Below are 16,600 nucleotides of genomic sequence, written 5' to 3'. Positions count from 1 at the left end.
GCGTGCAGTTATTGCGATTGCGTGTCGCTGATGCGCGTGCATGTGTGTGTGCCCATGTGCGTGCGTGTGTGCGTACGTGTGCGTGCTTGTGTGTGCGTGTGCACGTGCGTGCTTGTGTGTGTGCCACACCTCGTACCAGGGCCTGCCTGGTGATCGAGGAGCGGCCGGTCCTTCCGGAGCCAGGGGCCTCCCCGGCGAGCCCGGCAACCCCGGCGAGGCCGGTGGCACGGGAGCGAGGGTGCGTGCTGCCTCCTGCCCTCCCCCCAGCCACCTCTTTACCCTGCCACCACCGCCACCGCCGCCGCTGCCCCCGTGCCACGGCTCACAAAGCGGGGGCCCAACACCTGCACCATGGCCCAGAGATGAGCTCTAGATGGGGCGTCACGGAAAGTCAAGTCTCAGAGGCTTACCGCTCAATTGAACCCTGAGCCAGTGTGGGAAATTCCACATTCTTATGACGGGGGCAAGTATCCCTATTGGGCAACCACTGTTAACTTCCCCAGGAAGTGGTGGTCGTTTCATTCCCCCAGGGGTCAATTACGATTGTACTTGCGTCGTTTGTAATGAATTGCAATCGCCATGTAATTGTGATTATAATTCCTGCTGACACTGCTGCTGCTGTAATAGTCATCATAATTGACCTCGGGTGTGCTGGATGGATGACGGCTGAGTTGATTCCCCGACGAGTATTTTGAACTCGCAGAACTTCAGATGGCGAGCCCGTGTGCTCTCCTGCTGCGCTCTGCCCGGCTGAATCTCGTGCACAGCGCGCAGGTGGACGGGCGCGTGGCATGGCATGGCTATGGCTTGCCCGAGAGTGCGAAAGATTTTATTCCTGGAGTGCATCTCGGGCAATTGTGCGATGCCCCGTTGGCTTCGTCCGTTGGCCGTCGCGCTGACCGCATCCCGTGTCTCTTCCGCAGGGTGCGCCGGGGTCTACTGGCAGCAGTGGCCCTTCTGGAAAGGCTGGTGCTCAGGTAAACGCGCTTGCGAGCCCCTTTTTAAAGTGCGATGTACTTTTTCAGTTGGCTTTGTATTTTCTTTTTTAAGTGGTAATACAAAATATTGCATATTATTAGTTAACTTTTTAGCAAAAACAGTTCAGAAATTAAAAAAATATACACGGTTAAAATGTAATATAAATGCTCACGGCAATGAATAATTTTTCGAAACGAGTAGAGTATTCATTTACGTAACATTTCTATAGCGTTGAAACAAAATAAATGTCGCATTCTTTGAGAACAACACGTAGCGGTTGTTGTAAATACGTGTGCAGCCCCGACAGCTTTTGATCAACAGCGGCCTTATCTCAGTTGTGACCGTGGGGCTTCGATGTCTTCCTGTGTGCGTTGCCGCGTGCGTTTTCCTGCAGGGTGCAGCTGGACAAGAGGGCCGATTGGGTCGACCAGGCTCCACCGGGGGCCGAGGATCTCCTGGTCCCATGGGATTCCCTGGGCCCAAGGGCATTGATGTGAGATCAGCACGCCACTCACCTGATGGCTGTGTTAATTTACTCGGCATTTTTATTTTTTTTGTCATCATCTTTATTCTACTGGAACTAGAACCTTGTGGAGTTGTAGTCAAGTTTTAGTCTTTGGATTTCATTTTGTCATTCTCTTAGTTTAGTCAATAATTTAGTCCATTTTTAACCAGCGGTCTCCATAAATCTTTTCATCTACATTATGTAGCCAAATGACATTTTGGTTTTCCATGGTGCACTGCAGTCTCAATGCAGTGCACAAGCAAAGCCCATCTCACGTAGGAACCTATGTGGGGTGCCACGGTGGCAAGAAGTTAACTACCTCACCTGATATACAGGAGGTCGTGGGTTCGATCCCGACCCTGATGCCTGTATATGTGGAGCTTGCATGTTTTTCCCGTCGTCGCATGGATTTTTCTCCAGGCCCTCCGGTTTTTCCCTCCACATTCATGAACGTGCATTTAGATTATTTGGCTGCTATAGATTTCCACGCGATAAGCCACTTTGTTGAGTTGTCATTTGTGGCCAAGTCCCTTCTGAAAAAAGAGCAGCGTAGCTGAGTTTAGTTTACCTGTGCACAAGTGTGACCATGCAAGGCACACGAAATGCATGAGAACATCTCGTTTCTCTTTAGACATGGTGATGTAACTGCAGTGTGTAGCTGTCCAAGGTGTTGCGGTTTTACCCCTCGCCGCTGTTCGGTTCGATGTCCAACGTTTCAGTTCCCTCCATGCTCCCGGCACGTGAAGAGAATTGTCAGATGTTACAACCCGAAAGCCGACGCAGTAGTAACTGCAGTCTGATGGAAATCGCTTGAGCAATTGCAAAAATGGAACTGCCGCACTTTCAAATCGTGACAATTTGGGCACAATTTTGAAGTGAAATGTGTTGTGATTTCACGCACGATTTGAAGTGGAGCAGGGATGCAAAGGGACCGTTTGTGCTGGGCAAGCGCAGCGGCGTCCGCGTCATCTGGGAGCATAAACCATCATCAAGCGATCTCCGGTCATCCTCGCAGCAGCAGCTTTTGGCTAACCATCAAACTAAGATGGTCTCCGCATTGCGCGCTCCAGATGTGGCCATCTGGACCGCTCTTCCTATCGATATTAGGAAGCCACTGGGAGCTACGCGCTTTTAAATCAAGATTGAAAACTAATTTCTTGAGAAATAGATTTTTTTGTGTTTAGTTTGTTGTCCTTCCAATCGCACCTCCAATGAGCATGGTTGGCCACGTATGGTGTGAAATAAGTTCAACATACGTACAGAAGAATGTTTGAATTCCTCGCGTCGGATGCGGCTGATGGAACTGCTGTTGCTCTTCTGTTCTACAGGGGGAGGTCGGGCCACCCGGTGCCACTGGCGGCAATGGAAACCGCGGTCCCATGGTGAGTCGGAAACAAACAACAAATTCTAAAATAATATTTGTAAAATTGCTCAACGGTCATGCCGTCGGGCCGCGTTGGCCTGCAGCAACGCGTGCATTCTAAGGCAGTGAATGTCGGGATAACCCTCGGTGTTGGGAAACACAATAAAGGGCAATGGTGGAGCCCAAAGTCTCCCACGTAATGTGTTTTCCTCTCCCAGGGTGTTCCTCTCCCCGAGTGTCCCCTTTGCTGGAGGTCCCCCTTGTTGAGTATTCCCTTGCTGTGTGTCCCACTTAATGCGTGTCCCTTTTGATGAGTGGCCTCCTTGCCGCATTTCCCCCTTGCCGCGTTTCCCCCTTGCCGAGTGGCCCCCTTGCCAAGTGTCCCCCTTGCCGCGTTTCCCCCTTGCCGCATTTCCCCCTTGCCGCGTTTCCCCCTTGCCGAGTGGCCCCCTTGCCAAGTGTCCCCCTTGCCGCGTTTCCCCCTTGCCGAGTGGCCCCCTTTGCTGACCGCAGTGTCTGTGCTGGCACAGGGCGAGTCTGGGAAGGATGGGGAGAATGGAGCACGGGGAGCGGGCGGACCCATGGTGAGTGACGCTGGGCTTCACGTGGAGTGCGGTTCTCGTGCACTTCACTCCCCATTCACGGTCTCTTTCCATTCCACACCAGTTGGAGATGGGAGCTTACCTGCAGGGGATTTTAGCCGTTCATCGTGGTGTTTGGAAACACAGGAAACGTTGTTAAGTGACTCCTCTGCTACTCCACAAGTCTAGAACTCTCTGCCCCCAGCCGTCCGTGCTGTTGACTCCCTGCCCCCTTTTCAAGTCTTTCCCCCACCTCCGATTAGCACGGTTGGCTGCTTACGGTGCGAAAGTAGTTCAACATCCACACATAAAAGTCCAGGCTCAAAGACCTTCCATTGCCTATGACTGACTGACTGCCTGCATCTCGATACAATAAATACGCCCACTGTTTCTGCAACAGCGTTCTGAGGTGTGGTCGCACTTAGACATTGTACAAATCCGCATCGTCAAAAGGGGGCCTTGCACGTGACGACCCGAGGCCACGGGTGCATGGGTCGTGGGTCACACGGCTAACGCTCCTTGTGTTCGCGTGGCAGGGCGCAAGCGGAGAACGAGGAGAGCAGGGGGCCTCTGGACTGGGTGGCCCACAGGTAACGGGCGACCACGCACGCACAGACCAGCAGCAGATCGCTGCGAGAAACATCCGGTGATGTGATGCCGATGCGAATAAGACTTACCTAGGTTTGATCACCAAGTTTACTGTGCACGTAACGTGCCTCTTCGTGTTGTGTTCGGTATTTATTGTGCGGCATTTTGACATGCAGTTGCATTATTGACGCTGTGTTAAATTAAATTAGCGAGATGGTATTGGATTGTGGGCAAAAGTACCACATCGCCTTGCTGCTCACACGTTGGATATATGTTCCTCTAGGAAATTACAGGCAATGCAGATGATAATGATTTTCACGGTGATAATGTTGATGATGATAATGATTGTGATGATGATTATGATGAGACAGATGTGACGATGATAATGATGATGATGACGATGATGACGATAATGTTGATGAAGATGATTGTGACGATGGCGGTGGTGGTGATAAAGAGGTGAGAGATGTGACGACAACAACGAAAATGATTATGACGATGATAACTCCGACGACGATGATAATGACGATGACGATGATAACGACGACAACGATGATGATGATGATAACCGCAGCCCTAACCGAGCTCTTTATCTCTATATTTCAGGGTGTGCCTGGCTCCCCTGGTGGACCTGGCATGGCTGGCAGACTGGGTGACAGAGTGAGTATTGCTGCTGCAATCAGTTGGAAATAGAGTGGCAGGAACTGTGTTTGTGATCGCGTAGAAATCAGGTGGACGTTGAGTGGCATTCATGCGAGCAGTAGAAACTTGTTTACCATTCTCTCTGTAGTTGAATGATGCGCTTTGGTTTTGAGAGGCACATTTGCTGGGTTGAAGACGCTTTTACTGATATGCCCCATCGAACCTTGACATTGATGAAACGTGCTGCAGTCTTCATAAGTTAATCATTAATTGCATCACATCCGTGCCCATTCTCCTTATGTATGTGCAATGGTGAGCCATCTGCGTCAGAAAACCCGAGGCCTGATATCAGGTTTCCGGCATGCCTGGGGGTCCTGAGTCCAGTTTCGGAATCGATGTTGGCCCCCCATTCACCAGCCCGGACTGATCAGGTCAAATAGCCCCCCGCGACCGATATATTGTATGGGGAAGCTTTCATCCAGCAGTGGATTAACAATGATAAATATAATAATTATAATTACGTTATCTACTATGACATAGGATGAGTTGAATACAACTGAGACAGAAAAGACAGAATATGGTAACTATGGCCCCACGAATCAAAAGCCGTGCCACTTCAAGTCGACGCCGCTGCCATTTGTGGCGGCACAAATCACTTGCACACAACGAGGTGGAAACGCGCGATTCCACGTCGCACAGACCTCCGTTCAAAAAATAAATAACCACTCACCTGGCGCTACGTAAGTTGATGTGAGATTGCCGGCAACCTCTTCGCATTCTGGATCATCGCCGTGTAACAAACACCGTGTGCTTCCCCCCCGCCCCCCCCGTGTCCACTGCTTCCACCGCCACCTCTGCCCTCCAGGGAATGCCGGGAGATTCTGGTGCGCCTGGAATTTCTGGTACCAAGGTAAGAAAAACCCTGGCAGCCTCGGCGCGTACATAGTGATGGCGGAAATGACGACGCATTTTAAACCGTTTGTGTTTATGAGCGACATTTGACATTCTGATACACGGCGTGTCAATGAAGGTGTCATCCGGGATTAGGTAATTGTATTTGGATGTTGGTTTGGGCAGTGTGGTTGAATGTAGGAGAGAGGTCAAGTGTTTGACAAAAAAAAAACTATTGGAGTGATATTGAACAACTCAACACAGAAGCAAACGAAACTGTCCATGACATAACTCTTAAAAAAAGCACACGAACATTTGTGATGCAGGACATTTACTCCTTTTTTTGTTTTACACAGCCAATGATTGGAACCCGTTTACCCCCATGACAGAATGAGATATTTTTCCAACCAGCATCAGAATGTTCATAACACGAAAGGTGTGATTTAGAATGAGCTTGCACTTTTGTGACTTTCTAACATGGGACACGAAGTTATTACGTGCGCTGTCGACGCCACCGGACAATGATCCACGGTCGATGGAGTCGATCGACTAAACCAATCACGTGTTGAACAACGGCATGGGGGTGACGTGCAGTGTCCGAGAGGAGAGACTTGGCCAGTCGCATCTCCTCACCACCGAGCGAGCGCGTGAAGCGAGACATTCCAATCAAGCTCACTCGCACCGCTGATGATAATCACTCTCACAGTGGATCCTCTCTTGATGCGCACCCTGCACATAACCTGTATTCAGATGAGTCAAGAAATGAATCCAAAACCAATCAATTCCTTTCTTGTGTATGATGGCATCAAAATGTTCCGAAGCTAAATGCCAATGTCGTGCTCTGCTAGCCACAATAAGAGGGCTTCAGGATAGAGTGCATGCAGTTTTGCTATTCTTCTGTTGAAGGAACACAAACAAAACGATTATGCATTATATGTGCATGCATCAGTATCAATTATGTTAGTGATTTTTTTTTCAGTTTTGTGTACTATAAAATAATACCAATAAAATAAAGCTGTTGAGAATAAATAAATATTTTTTTTATATATGATTTTTTTACTTTCTTTTACAACCACCAAAAAAATACTTAAAAATAAATGGAACAGCCGTTTGTGAAGATGTGACACTTGCTACTGACGCTGCGAGATTAACAGTTGTGCTCCAGTGCCACAGCAGCACCGCCGGCAGCATTAAGAGGCTCAGACATTCAGACTGGTGTGAACAAATATTGCTTCCTCCCAAAAATTGTTCCCCCAAGAGAATTAATATAAGTTCCCACCACAAGTAAAACATTGCTCTCGTTAGGCATATGCTCGGCTTAATTTCTCCCTGAATATGTTTCGGATCACTAGTAGGTTGCAGTAGGCATTTGCCTAGTAGCCAAAGCCATATAAGAAGGTATACTGGATGTGGTGTGCCAGATGTGGAAATATTTCCATGATTGCTGGCCTGGTCTGACTTAGCTGAAATTAATTCCATTGGATTAGAGTTGCTTTCTTAAGTGATGCAAATATTCAGAAGGGAAACCAATATTCCCAAATGTTTGTTGGTAGGGGAACTGAAATTTGTGGCAGAACAAATACTTGTGGGGTACATATAATCTCTGACAAAGTGGCTTTGTCAAGCACGTTATGTAGACACACTTACCATGTGCTCACTCACCCACGTATTCACTCACACATTTACTCACTTGCTCACTCACCCACTCTCCCACTCACTCCCTCACGCTGTGTATTCCAGGGTGAGGCTGGCACACCTGGTGAGCGCGGTTCTACTGGTTCCAGCGGCATCCAGGGCATCCGTGGTCAGGCTGGAACCCCCGGCACCTCTGGAGCCAAGGTGAGATGGATTCCTCGAGGGAAAGAGGCCGGGAGAGCTGGTCAACTCCTGGCCCCCCACCGAGTGGTGGCGCATTGGTTAGCGCACTGCGATACATGCTATCTCGACAAACTGGGTGTAATTCCTGGGCTCGGGTGAAATCAGTAGGCAAGTGATATCAGAACCTGTTCTGGCCTCTGCCTCCACTAATCCGATATTGACGATGGGTACTGGACATCTGTGGAATCTACTGGACATCTGTGAAAAAGAGCTTCATAGCGCATCGGATTCCTCCAGTCTTAATAAAGATTCTGATTCTGTTAGCACTCGGGAGACTTAGGCAGCCATAACCACACCGAGCCGCTAGAACGTCACGCTGGCCCAACAGTCAGTGCAGCAGCTACTGGGCGCTGCTTTGTCCCACGTTGTAACCACGGCCACCGTAGCAGGCACGTTGGGACCTACTCCGCATTGGAACCTAAAGTTGCCCAAAGCAGGGCGCCTGAATGCGTGTCAGCAGACGTGCTTTAGCAACACAACGTCCGGCAGTTTAAAAGGAGTAATGGCGGTTGCTTCTGTAAAATGAGCCTTGCCCGCATGTCGTCTGTCTGGTGTTGTTTGGGAAACGCTTGATGCACGACGACGGCAGCACAGCATTTGCTGTTTGTCACAAATGTGACTCCTCAGCGTCTGGGTAGATTAGACCCCGGTTTGTAGGTGGCTCTGCTCAGTCGTGTGAAATATGCACACGATGCAGTGGCATAGTGCAATTGGCATGACGACCTCGTGCAATTCATGAAATGGAGTCACCTGTTCAAAGTATAAACCATACTACTAAACTCTTTTTATTTTACCCAGGTAAGGCCCACTGAGCTATATATTTTTTTTTCAGAAGCGACCTGGCCACAAACGATAGCTCAACGAAGTGGCTTATCGTGTGGACATTTATAGCAGCCAAATACTCTTAAACGCATGTTCATGTCATGGGGAGGGGAAAACCGGAGGACCCGGAGAAATATCCACATGACCACGGGAAGAGAGACATGCAAACTGCAAATATACAGCAGGCATCAGGGGTACGGGATCCAACCCGCGACCTCCTGCATACCAGGCGAGGTAGTGAACATCTCGCCACCGTGGCAACCCTATTCGCTGCCCGGCATCAGCCCATGGGGCACCCACGCAATGGCGCCAGCTGCACACCCGGTAGCTACTCCGCTGCTTCGATGGCCCAGTGTCTGTCCCTCCGCGAAAGCGTCGTGAAGCGGCAGTGAGCCTCACAGTCCCGTGGTCTCACTCCATCAGGGTGCACGTTTTGGTGTTCGTTTTCCGTTTGCTGTTGCTTTGGAGGCGGTTTCACGTTTCTGTTATTCCATCCCATGGCATCCTGATCGTGTTTTTTTTTTAAGTGTTTGGTGCGAGTGTTTTTTTGACTGCCGTTGGTTTTGTTATTCTTATCGCTGTACATGAATGGCGTCCTTATGTAAACGCTCTCACTTCTGCGTCGGGCCTTTGGTGAATGGGTGCATTTTTGGCACGACAAAATCTTTGTTTCTAAGCCAAGATATCCCCAGATAAATATTATTCATTAGACCTAGTCATGTAATTTATACCCCTTGGATAAGAGTTTTTTTAACGATATTTCAAACGTCACATTTACGGGAAATTGTATTTAACTTTTATGATTTATGTAGGCTTATGTTTTCAATTTGTCATGCAGTGATTTACTGGCCTCCAGTAAAATCTAAGCGATCAGATGCCAGATTACGTGTTACTGAGAAGGCATGTACTGTACAGATAACAGACGGCAATATATTGTGTTGCATCCTTTTTCCACCACAGTATCAATATAAAATGCCAACTGAGCCATGTTAATATTTACTCCTGACCAATTATCGCAAAAAACGGAGCACGCAGAAGTCGTGTGCACTCATCGCGTAAACGAGACGTTTCCGTGGACATGAGACGGAAAAAAGCATCGCTGCATATTTTCTACAGCAATGCCAATTCAAAATCTGATCATCAATACGATGTATTTATGAACAAACTGATGACAGCTGCGCGGAATTCTATTCTGTTTTGGGGTAATGCGTCGATAACGCTCACCCCTTGCTGGTGATTCTCTCCCTCCCCTCCCCCTCCCGTTGCGATGGCAGGGCGAGGCTGGAGTTGTTGGGCCATCCGGTCCCATTGGGAACCCCGGTGCCTCTGGGCTGCCGGGTGAGAGGGGAGTAAGCGGAGGCCCCGGAGGCAAGGGGGACAAGGTGCGACACACACGCACACACTCGGCCTGCTCACCCCATACGCTCACCCCATACGCTCACCCTAGTCGCGGACACTTGAACAAAGACGGTCGCCGCAACGCGCGCTTTCAGGTGCGCTTCTGCGGCCGTCTGGAACGCTCTTCCTTGCGATATTAGGAAGCCACTGGAGTTATGCACTGTTAAATCATCTGGATTGAAAACTTATTTCTTTACAACTGCTTTGTGCGTTTAGTTTGTTGACCTTCGCCGCACCTCCGATTAGCACGGTTGGTTACGTACGGTGCGAAAGAAGTTCAACATACATACGTATGCGTGCACTCGAACACGCACGCACCAAGGTGTCCATGCGTCGACGATTGCCCACTTGTGCAAGTCAACATTCGTGAACACACACACACACACACGGTGACTCAAGCGAGAACTCTATTATGAGAACGTGCAACATGTTTATTGTAATGGAATCGGCAAAACATCCCATTGCACGCTTCTCATGCATAATTAATTAGTGTTGAGACTCAGTGAGGTTTGCTTTTGTAATATAATGACATTATTATTATGATTATTGCGTGCAATCACGTGAATGTCCGGCCGTGTGCAACCTTGCACGAGCTCATGAGCTGGTACTTGAGAATACAACGAGCGCGCACAGCGACCTGACGCTCATTCAGACTTCTGTGCGCCGTTGTGCGCTTGCACGCACGTACTTGACACACGGTGGTTACGGTACGATCTTCGCTGCACCCCTAATGTTATATTTAGTTCAACAGCCACACACACATGACATAATTTCTAATGCTCGTGCTTTTAAGAAACGCCCTTTTGAAACGATTCCGCGGACGTGAACGTGTTGTTGCGTGACATCTCTTTCGATGCTACCTCCTGACGCTGTTCCTCTCTTAGGGTAACAACGGCGAGAGAGGCTACGAAGGAAACCCCGGCAAAGACGGAGCCCGAGTGAGTGCGGTTTTTCTTCAAGTGTATTTCACATCGCGTAAATCAGCTGCATTTATTTTCCAAACGTTGTAATAATGCATTTGTGGCAAGCAAATTCTGTTTACTCACACGTATCAAAGAGTGTACTGGAAGATTACATATTCTGTATGCTTACATATGACATACACAGTGTTTTATTTCAACCGGTTATGTTCACACAGTGACCCAAATGATATATCCGCACCCAGCATACCACATCCAGTATACCCCTTGTGATGGCTGTGGCTACTGCTGAGTTCTCAAGTCGACAGTGATGCAGAACATTTTCAGTGAGAAATTAAGCACCGGCTATGTGTGTATTCTATCCTACAAAACATGATTATAATACGTGCTTAAGCGTGATTACAATTTTCTCTGAGGGATACTCATTGGCTCGCAAGTGTCACTGTAACTTGTCGAGATAGCTTCTACGGCGAGTCGTTTGGTGAGCTCTAGCCACAAAGTCTTGAGCGCGTAGGCCAATAATTTCCGGCTAAATAAACTTGCGTTGCATGAACAAGTTGTCCGCCGTGAATCCTCCCTGTGATTAATTCGTCCACGAGTCTGGAATACGACTGCCAGCTTTTGGTAAATTCTAGCCAACGTAAACCGTAAGTGCTTCTGTTTTTCATTTCGGGGAATTAAATGAGAATGAGAAACAAAACCACAAGGTAGTGTCTGTTTTGGCCGGCAGCACCCTGTAGATTAACACACACAAAAAACGTTAAAACTTAAACTGGAATCATAATTTATTTTTCAGCCCACGATGGATGCAGTGCACAGCGTTTAAACTGTTTTGGTTCAGGATAACGAGATGGCATTTAAATACTCCCAATGTCGAGCTCAAATGAAACCACCCCGTTACCTAAGATTGTTAACACTTCTATGAAATTGATTTCACGGCTTATTATGATTGCACGTGTCAGAGCTGCACCTTCAGAGGAAATGTAATTTCAAGTCGTTTGTTAAAAAAAAAAAATCTGCATAACGTAACACGCGCAAATGCATTTTTCTCCCCAAAACGTTGCTTAATTTATTGACCCGTCCTCTTGTCCCCACACAGGGCGTGATTGGTCCGGTTGGGCCTCCAGGCCCTAGCGGTGCTCCAGGCGACAAAGTAAGTGGGAAAAATAGCTTTCCTGTTTCTCTTGGAAGACACGGGTCTTTGGCTGCGCGTTGTGAGGGCCCAGACCAGCCATCTGTGAAAACAAACCCTGGGCCCTGCTGGAAGCCTCGGCTCCTCACGCACGAGCGTGCCAGAGTTAGCAAATGCTAATCAAGACAGTGCATGGCCGCCCCAGTACTTGCAAGGCATGCCAATTGTACAGCGTCGGTTATGCTTTACATGTCGGCTGTTTTAGACAGTGTTAGCTTCATGAGGTGTAAGTAAAAAAATAAATTGAACACCCCATGAGATTTAAAGGTTCCAGCAAGTGCTGCTTTTGTTATATTTGAACATCTTCACGCGGAACTGCTAATAGCCTGTGTCACGTGCTTTTTGGGTTGTATCGCGCGGTGTTCAGCATGATGCCTGACGTTGCGTCCGACATTTCATTCCGGGTGCTGGGAGCTTCTTGACGGCTACTTAATAAGCTCTTGGCATATGGAGCAAAACGCCAGACAACATGTCCAACAAGATGCAGTGTACAACCCAGCCTATGCAGCACAACTGCGGGAACCTTACATGGATAGTGGAACTGCCGGTGTCAGCCCCGCTGAGTGGATTTGTCGCGGGCTGTGGCTGAGTGGCGAGATGTTAACTCCCTTGCCTGGTATGCACGAGGTCGTGGTTTCGATCTCGACCCTGACGCCTGTGTATTTGCTTTCCCCGTGGTCGCGTGGAGTTTTCTCCGGGCTCTCCGGTTTTTCCCTCCACATTAATAAATATCCACGCGATAAGCCACTTAGTTGAGCCATCATTTGTGGCCAGGTCGCTTCTGAAAAAAAGCCATATGGCTCAGCAGGCCTTACACGGTAAACAAATAAAAAAATAATCGTTCGTAGTCTAGTTTTAGTTTCTCGTCTCTAACCGCGCTCACTCTCCCGCAGGGCGAGCATGGTGCCTCTGGTCCTCTTGGGTCGGCCGGCCCCGCAGGAGTGAACGTGAGTACTGCCGCTTCGCCCACCGCGTCTCCCGTGAACTCGCCGGCGCACCGCTTCATCGCACGCCACTCCCTTCCCACCGCGCGGCAACACAACACGCGCGCCACTTACGGGCACGGCGCCTGGGTCGGGAGTGGCGAGAGCACCGCTGTCCGTCAAACGAAGCGACGCGCGGAGATCCGTGCGTCGGATAACAACGGTTGTGGTATCAGTCTGCGGCGAAGAGTGATAATGTGCGTACATTCTTTTCAGAAGGAAAAGATGAATCTTGGCCCGAACAATATAATGAGTAACAAAGCATAAAGCACTGCCTGCATTTTGCTGGATAATATACGCTCAGTCAAGTAAAAAATAAGTTTTGTGGGCACTGTGATTGCTGCTAGTATTGTGGCCACAAGCTGACAAGTGAGAATAATCAATTTCAGCCTTCGTGTAGTATGAGATGTACACATTATGGGGATGAAAATGGAGATTGCATTGGTTACAAGGGTAAGAATCCATGTTCCTAGGCTGCATTCACGTCTAAATTGAATGCACATTGTGCAGGATGCATTCAATTTGGCCATGGGATGTTGTTTTTCATAAGGGCGGTATGCGGTGTGTCTGTGGCTTCTGTTGCCAGAATGTCTGGTACAACACACACATGTGCGCTAATGTAACCCAGTCCGTCTGTGCGATCAGCGGCGGAGCTTGCAAATGGTTTACATTAGTGTCGAACATGTACCAAGCCGCAGTGTGGTCAGCTAACCAAACCGACTACATGTGCCCACACGTGTTATACATAGCTACTGCACATTGATGCATTGCGGGTGTTATGCATGGCAACTTGAGTGATGTACGTGTGTTAGTGTGTGCGTGTGTGCATGTGTGTGTGCGTGCACGTGTGTGTGTGTGTGCGTTTATACACGTGACGTAGTTATAGAGAAGGGTGGTTTAGTAGTTAGCGCTCTGCTATGATTCCGTTTATACCTAGGTTCGACTCCCAGTCACGGATAATATCAGTGGCAAATGATATCTCAACCTGTCCTGAACTTCCCTTTAATTGACTCAACTTTTAATGAGAACCGGGGAAACAAATATAAAAATATAGTCCAAAATAGCGCTAACGGTACATTGTCTGTGTTCGCGTACATGCGTGTGCATATATTCACGTGGACGTGTTACACGTGTGAATGTAGTCTGTTCGTGTACACGCGCCTGCCTGTGTGTGCGGATGTAAGCCTGTACAATGGGTAACACGTGCGTGTACACGTAAGGTGCGCCTCTGCGTGTACACCACTTTGGCTGCTTGTGCACCGACATGGGCTGAGTTCACGCGTGTGTGTGCGTGTTGACTGCAGGGCGAGCGAGGCAGTGTCGGCTCCGCTGGAATCCCTGGACTCGTCGGATCTCCCGTGAGTACCCGTGCCCACCGTCACCCGCGCAGCCACTCGTGTCACTTGCTGATGATGATGTCAGCGCTGCTGCTGTTTCTGCTGCTGCTCATGCTGCTGCTGTCATCCAGCAGCATGAGCAGTAGCAGCAGCATGGCAAAATGAATTCACTCACAAGACCGTGAATGTGGCTTTCATCATTATAATCGGACTCATCCCAGTAATCGGAGGACGACTCAATGCTTAATTGACGTTTATTTCTGCATGATGAAACCTTCAGCAGATAAATAAGAAACTAACATAAATTTCCACCTCATGTGTTTCGGTCAACCCACCACACATTTACTCGCTCACATAACAGACAACACACATCGCCTCTGGCAATTTCCCTCAACGCCGGTGATGAAAACATCGGAACATTGTCGCCCTCCCAGTGCATCGCTCACTGTGAGCATGTGTAATCCACCGGAACACGGTATTGGAAGCTGACGCTTGTTTTTACGTGGCCCGTGCTGGGGGTTCTCACGCGCGGTGTCAATGTGTCCTCTCTCGTGCGAGCAGGGGCCGAGCGGCCACAATGGGGCCAAGGGTGAGAAGGGAGTGGCCGGTGGGAAGGGTGATAACGGTGCCCCTGGCCTCCATGGATACATCGGGTCCTCGGGCCCACAGGTCAGCATCTGCATGCGTGCCATACCCACGCAGGCCGCCTCACTCGGGGCCTATCACGCAACTCCTAGCATCACACACAGCTCCTCCAGCGTCACACACAGCTCCTAGCATCACACACAATCCATGCATCACATACAGCTCCTATGATGACATACAACTCCTAGCATCACACACAACTCATAGGATGACATACAACTCCTAGCATCACACACAGCTCATTCAGTATCGTGCGCAACTCCTAGCATCACACACGACTCCTAGCATCACACACAATCCATGCATCACACACAGCTCCTAGGATCACACACAATCCATGCATCACACACAGCTTATTCAGTATCGTACGCAACTCCTAGCATCACACACAGCTCCTAGGATCACACACAATCCATGCATCACACACAGCTCCTAGAATCACACACAATCCACGCATCACACACAACTCCTAGCATCACACACAACTCCTAGCATCACACACAGCTCCTAGCATCACACACAACTCCTAGCATCACACACAGCTCCTAGCATCACACACAACTCCTAGCATCACACACAGCTCCTAGAATCACATACAATCCACGCATCACACACAACTCCTAGCATCACACACAACTCCTAGCATCACACACGACTCCTAGCATCACACACGACTCCTAGCATCACACACGACTCCTAGCATCACACACAACTCCTAGCATCACACACAGCTCCTAGCATCACACACAACTCCTAGCATCACACACAGCTCCTAGAATTACACACAATCCACGCATCACACACAACTCCTAGCATCACACACAACTCCTAGCATCACACACGACTCCTAGCATCACACACGACTCCTAGCATTACACACAGATCATAGCGTCACACACAGCCACCTAAAATCGCACACAGCTGCAAGCGTCACACACAGCTAGCTCCCTAGCGTCACGCACAAGGACAGGGTCAGGCCATGCGTATTGCAGGTGTCCAGACACGTTTTGCTATTTCGTTATTAATGGCGACCGCAACAGTGGTCGTCATATGGAATGACTCAGACCTTCCAGAGGAATGGGGATTTTCCACCACTGGCTCTGAGCTGTAAACGGGAGTTGAGTAGCTCCCCGTGCTGGATTGAGCAGCAAAACACGGAGACTCTTTTCACAAAAATGCTTTGTTATTTTCTCAACGAACATTAAATATTGAGACAAATCTCTTTCGTGCCGTGCGTGAGTCGTTTACAGGCTTGTGATTTAATTGGCGACTACTGGTTTCGTCTGTATTTGACGTTACTGATTTTTGTTTTGTTTTACTGTCTATGCCCACGTACATATGATTCGTTGTTTAAAGACTATGATGATGCATGTAGTTAAAAAATTATGTAGCCTCTACAACCGTTCTCGATGAAACACTGTACCTGAATTATTAAACGATTCTTCATGGTGATGCCACTTCATGGCACTGCTTTATCGCGGGCCGTGTGAATAGCTAATCAGCTGCCTGCTGCTGCTGCTTAGTCACCCTTTTGTGTATAACGCCGCAATCCTCCACTGCTGTCAACTAGGGAAGTGCAATGCGCTATAATCCTGGGGTCATATTGATTCCTAACGTCTCACGATTTACGTGCATCAAATTGAGCCACGCACGAATCGACGCGTTGACGTCCGCGTAATTTGTACATAATATGATCATTTTACCGCACTTCGTTAAGCCACTGCTGGATGAAGGGAGTACTTGAAATCGGTAAGTCATGCCCAAGAGTCGAATTTGGTTTATCACGCTGTGCGCATATCAGTGGGCTGCTGATGTTATGATTATATGCTCATGTAACATCTCAGCTAGTGGAGCAAATAATACGGAATAAATTTAAG

At 48.7% G+C, this 16,600-nt stretch overlaps 1 protein-coding gene across 1 annotated transcript in view; it reads left to right on the top strand.

Annotated features, from left to right (window-relative positions):
• Window positions 1–16,600, top strand: part of LOC133349774 (collagen alpha-1(II) chain-like) — a 76,659-nt gene that overhangs the window by 45,776 nt on the left and 14,283 nt on the right. Inside the window, exons 24-38 of the mRNA XM_061563502.1 lie at window positions 140–238; window positions 924–977; window positions 1,373–1,471; window positions 2,812–2,865; window positions 3,377–3,430; window positions 3,964–4,017; window positions 4,622–4,675; window positions 5,523–5,567; window positions 7,289–7,387; window positions 9,523–9,630; window positions 10,531–10,584; window positions 11,666–11,719; window positions 12,652–12,705; window positions 14,046–14,099; window positions 14,640–14,747. Of these exons, the coding sequence (XP_061419486.1) occupies window positions 140–238; window positions 924–977; window positions 1,373–1,471; window positions 2,812–2,865; window positions 3,377–3,430; window positions 3,964–4,017; window positions 4,622–4,675; window positions 5,523–5,567; window positions 7,289–7,387; window positions 9,523–9,630; window positions 10,531–10,584; window positions 11,666–11,719; window positions 12,652–12,705; window positions 14,046–14,099; window positions 14,640–14,747 (1,044 nt within the window). The remainder of the gene's footprint in view (window positions 1–139; window positions 239–923; window positions 978–1,372; window positions 1,472–2,811; window positions 2,866–3,376; window positions 3,431–3,963; window positions 4,018–4,621; window positions 4,676–5,522; window positions 5,568–7,288; window positions 7,388–9,522; window positions 9,631–10,530; window positions 10,585–11,665; window positions 11,720–12,651; window positions 12,706–14,045; window positions 14,100–14,639; window positions 14,748–16,600) is intronic.

Source organism: Lethenteron reissneri, chromosome 31 (assembly GCF_015708825.2).
Source record: "Lethenteron reissneri isolate LAM-NWPU_2019-01 chromosome 31, ASM1570882v1, whole genome shotgun sequence".
Classification (NCBI taxonomy): domain Eukaryota; kingdom Metazoa; phylum Chordata; class Hyperoartia; order Petromyzontiformes; family Petromyzontidae; genus Lethenteron; species Lethenteron reissneri.
This window is presented reverse-complemented; position numbering and strand designations above follow the sequence as displayed.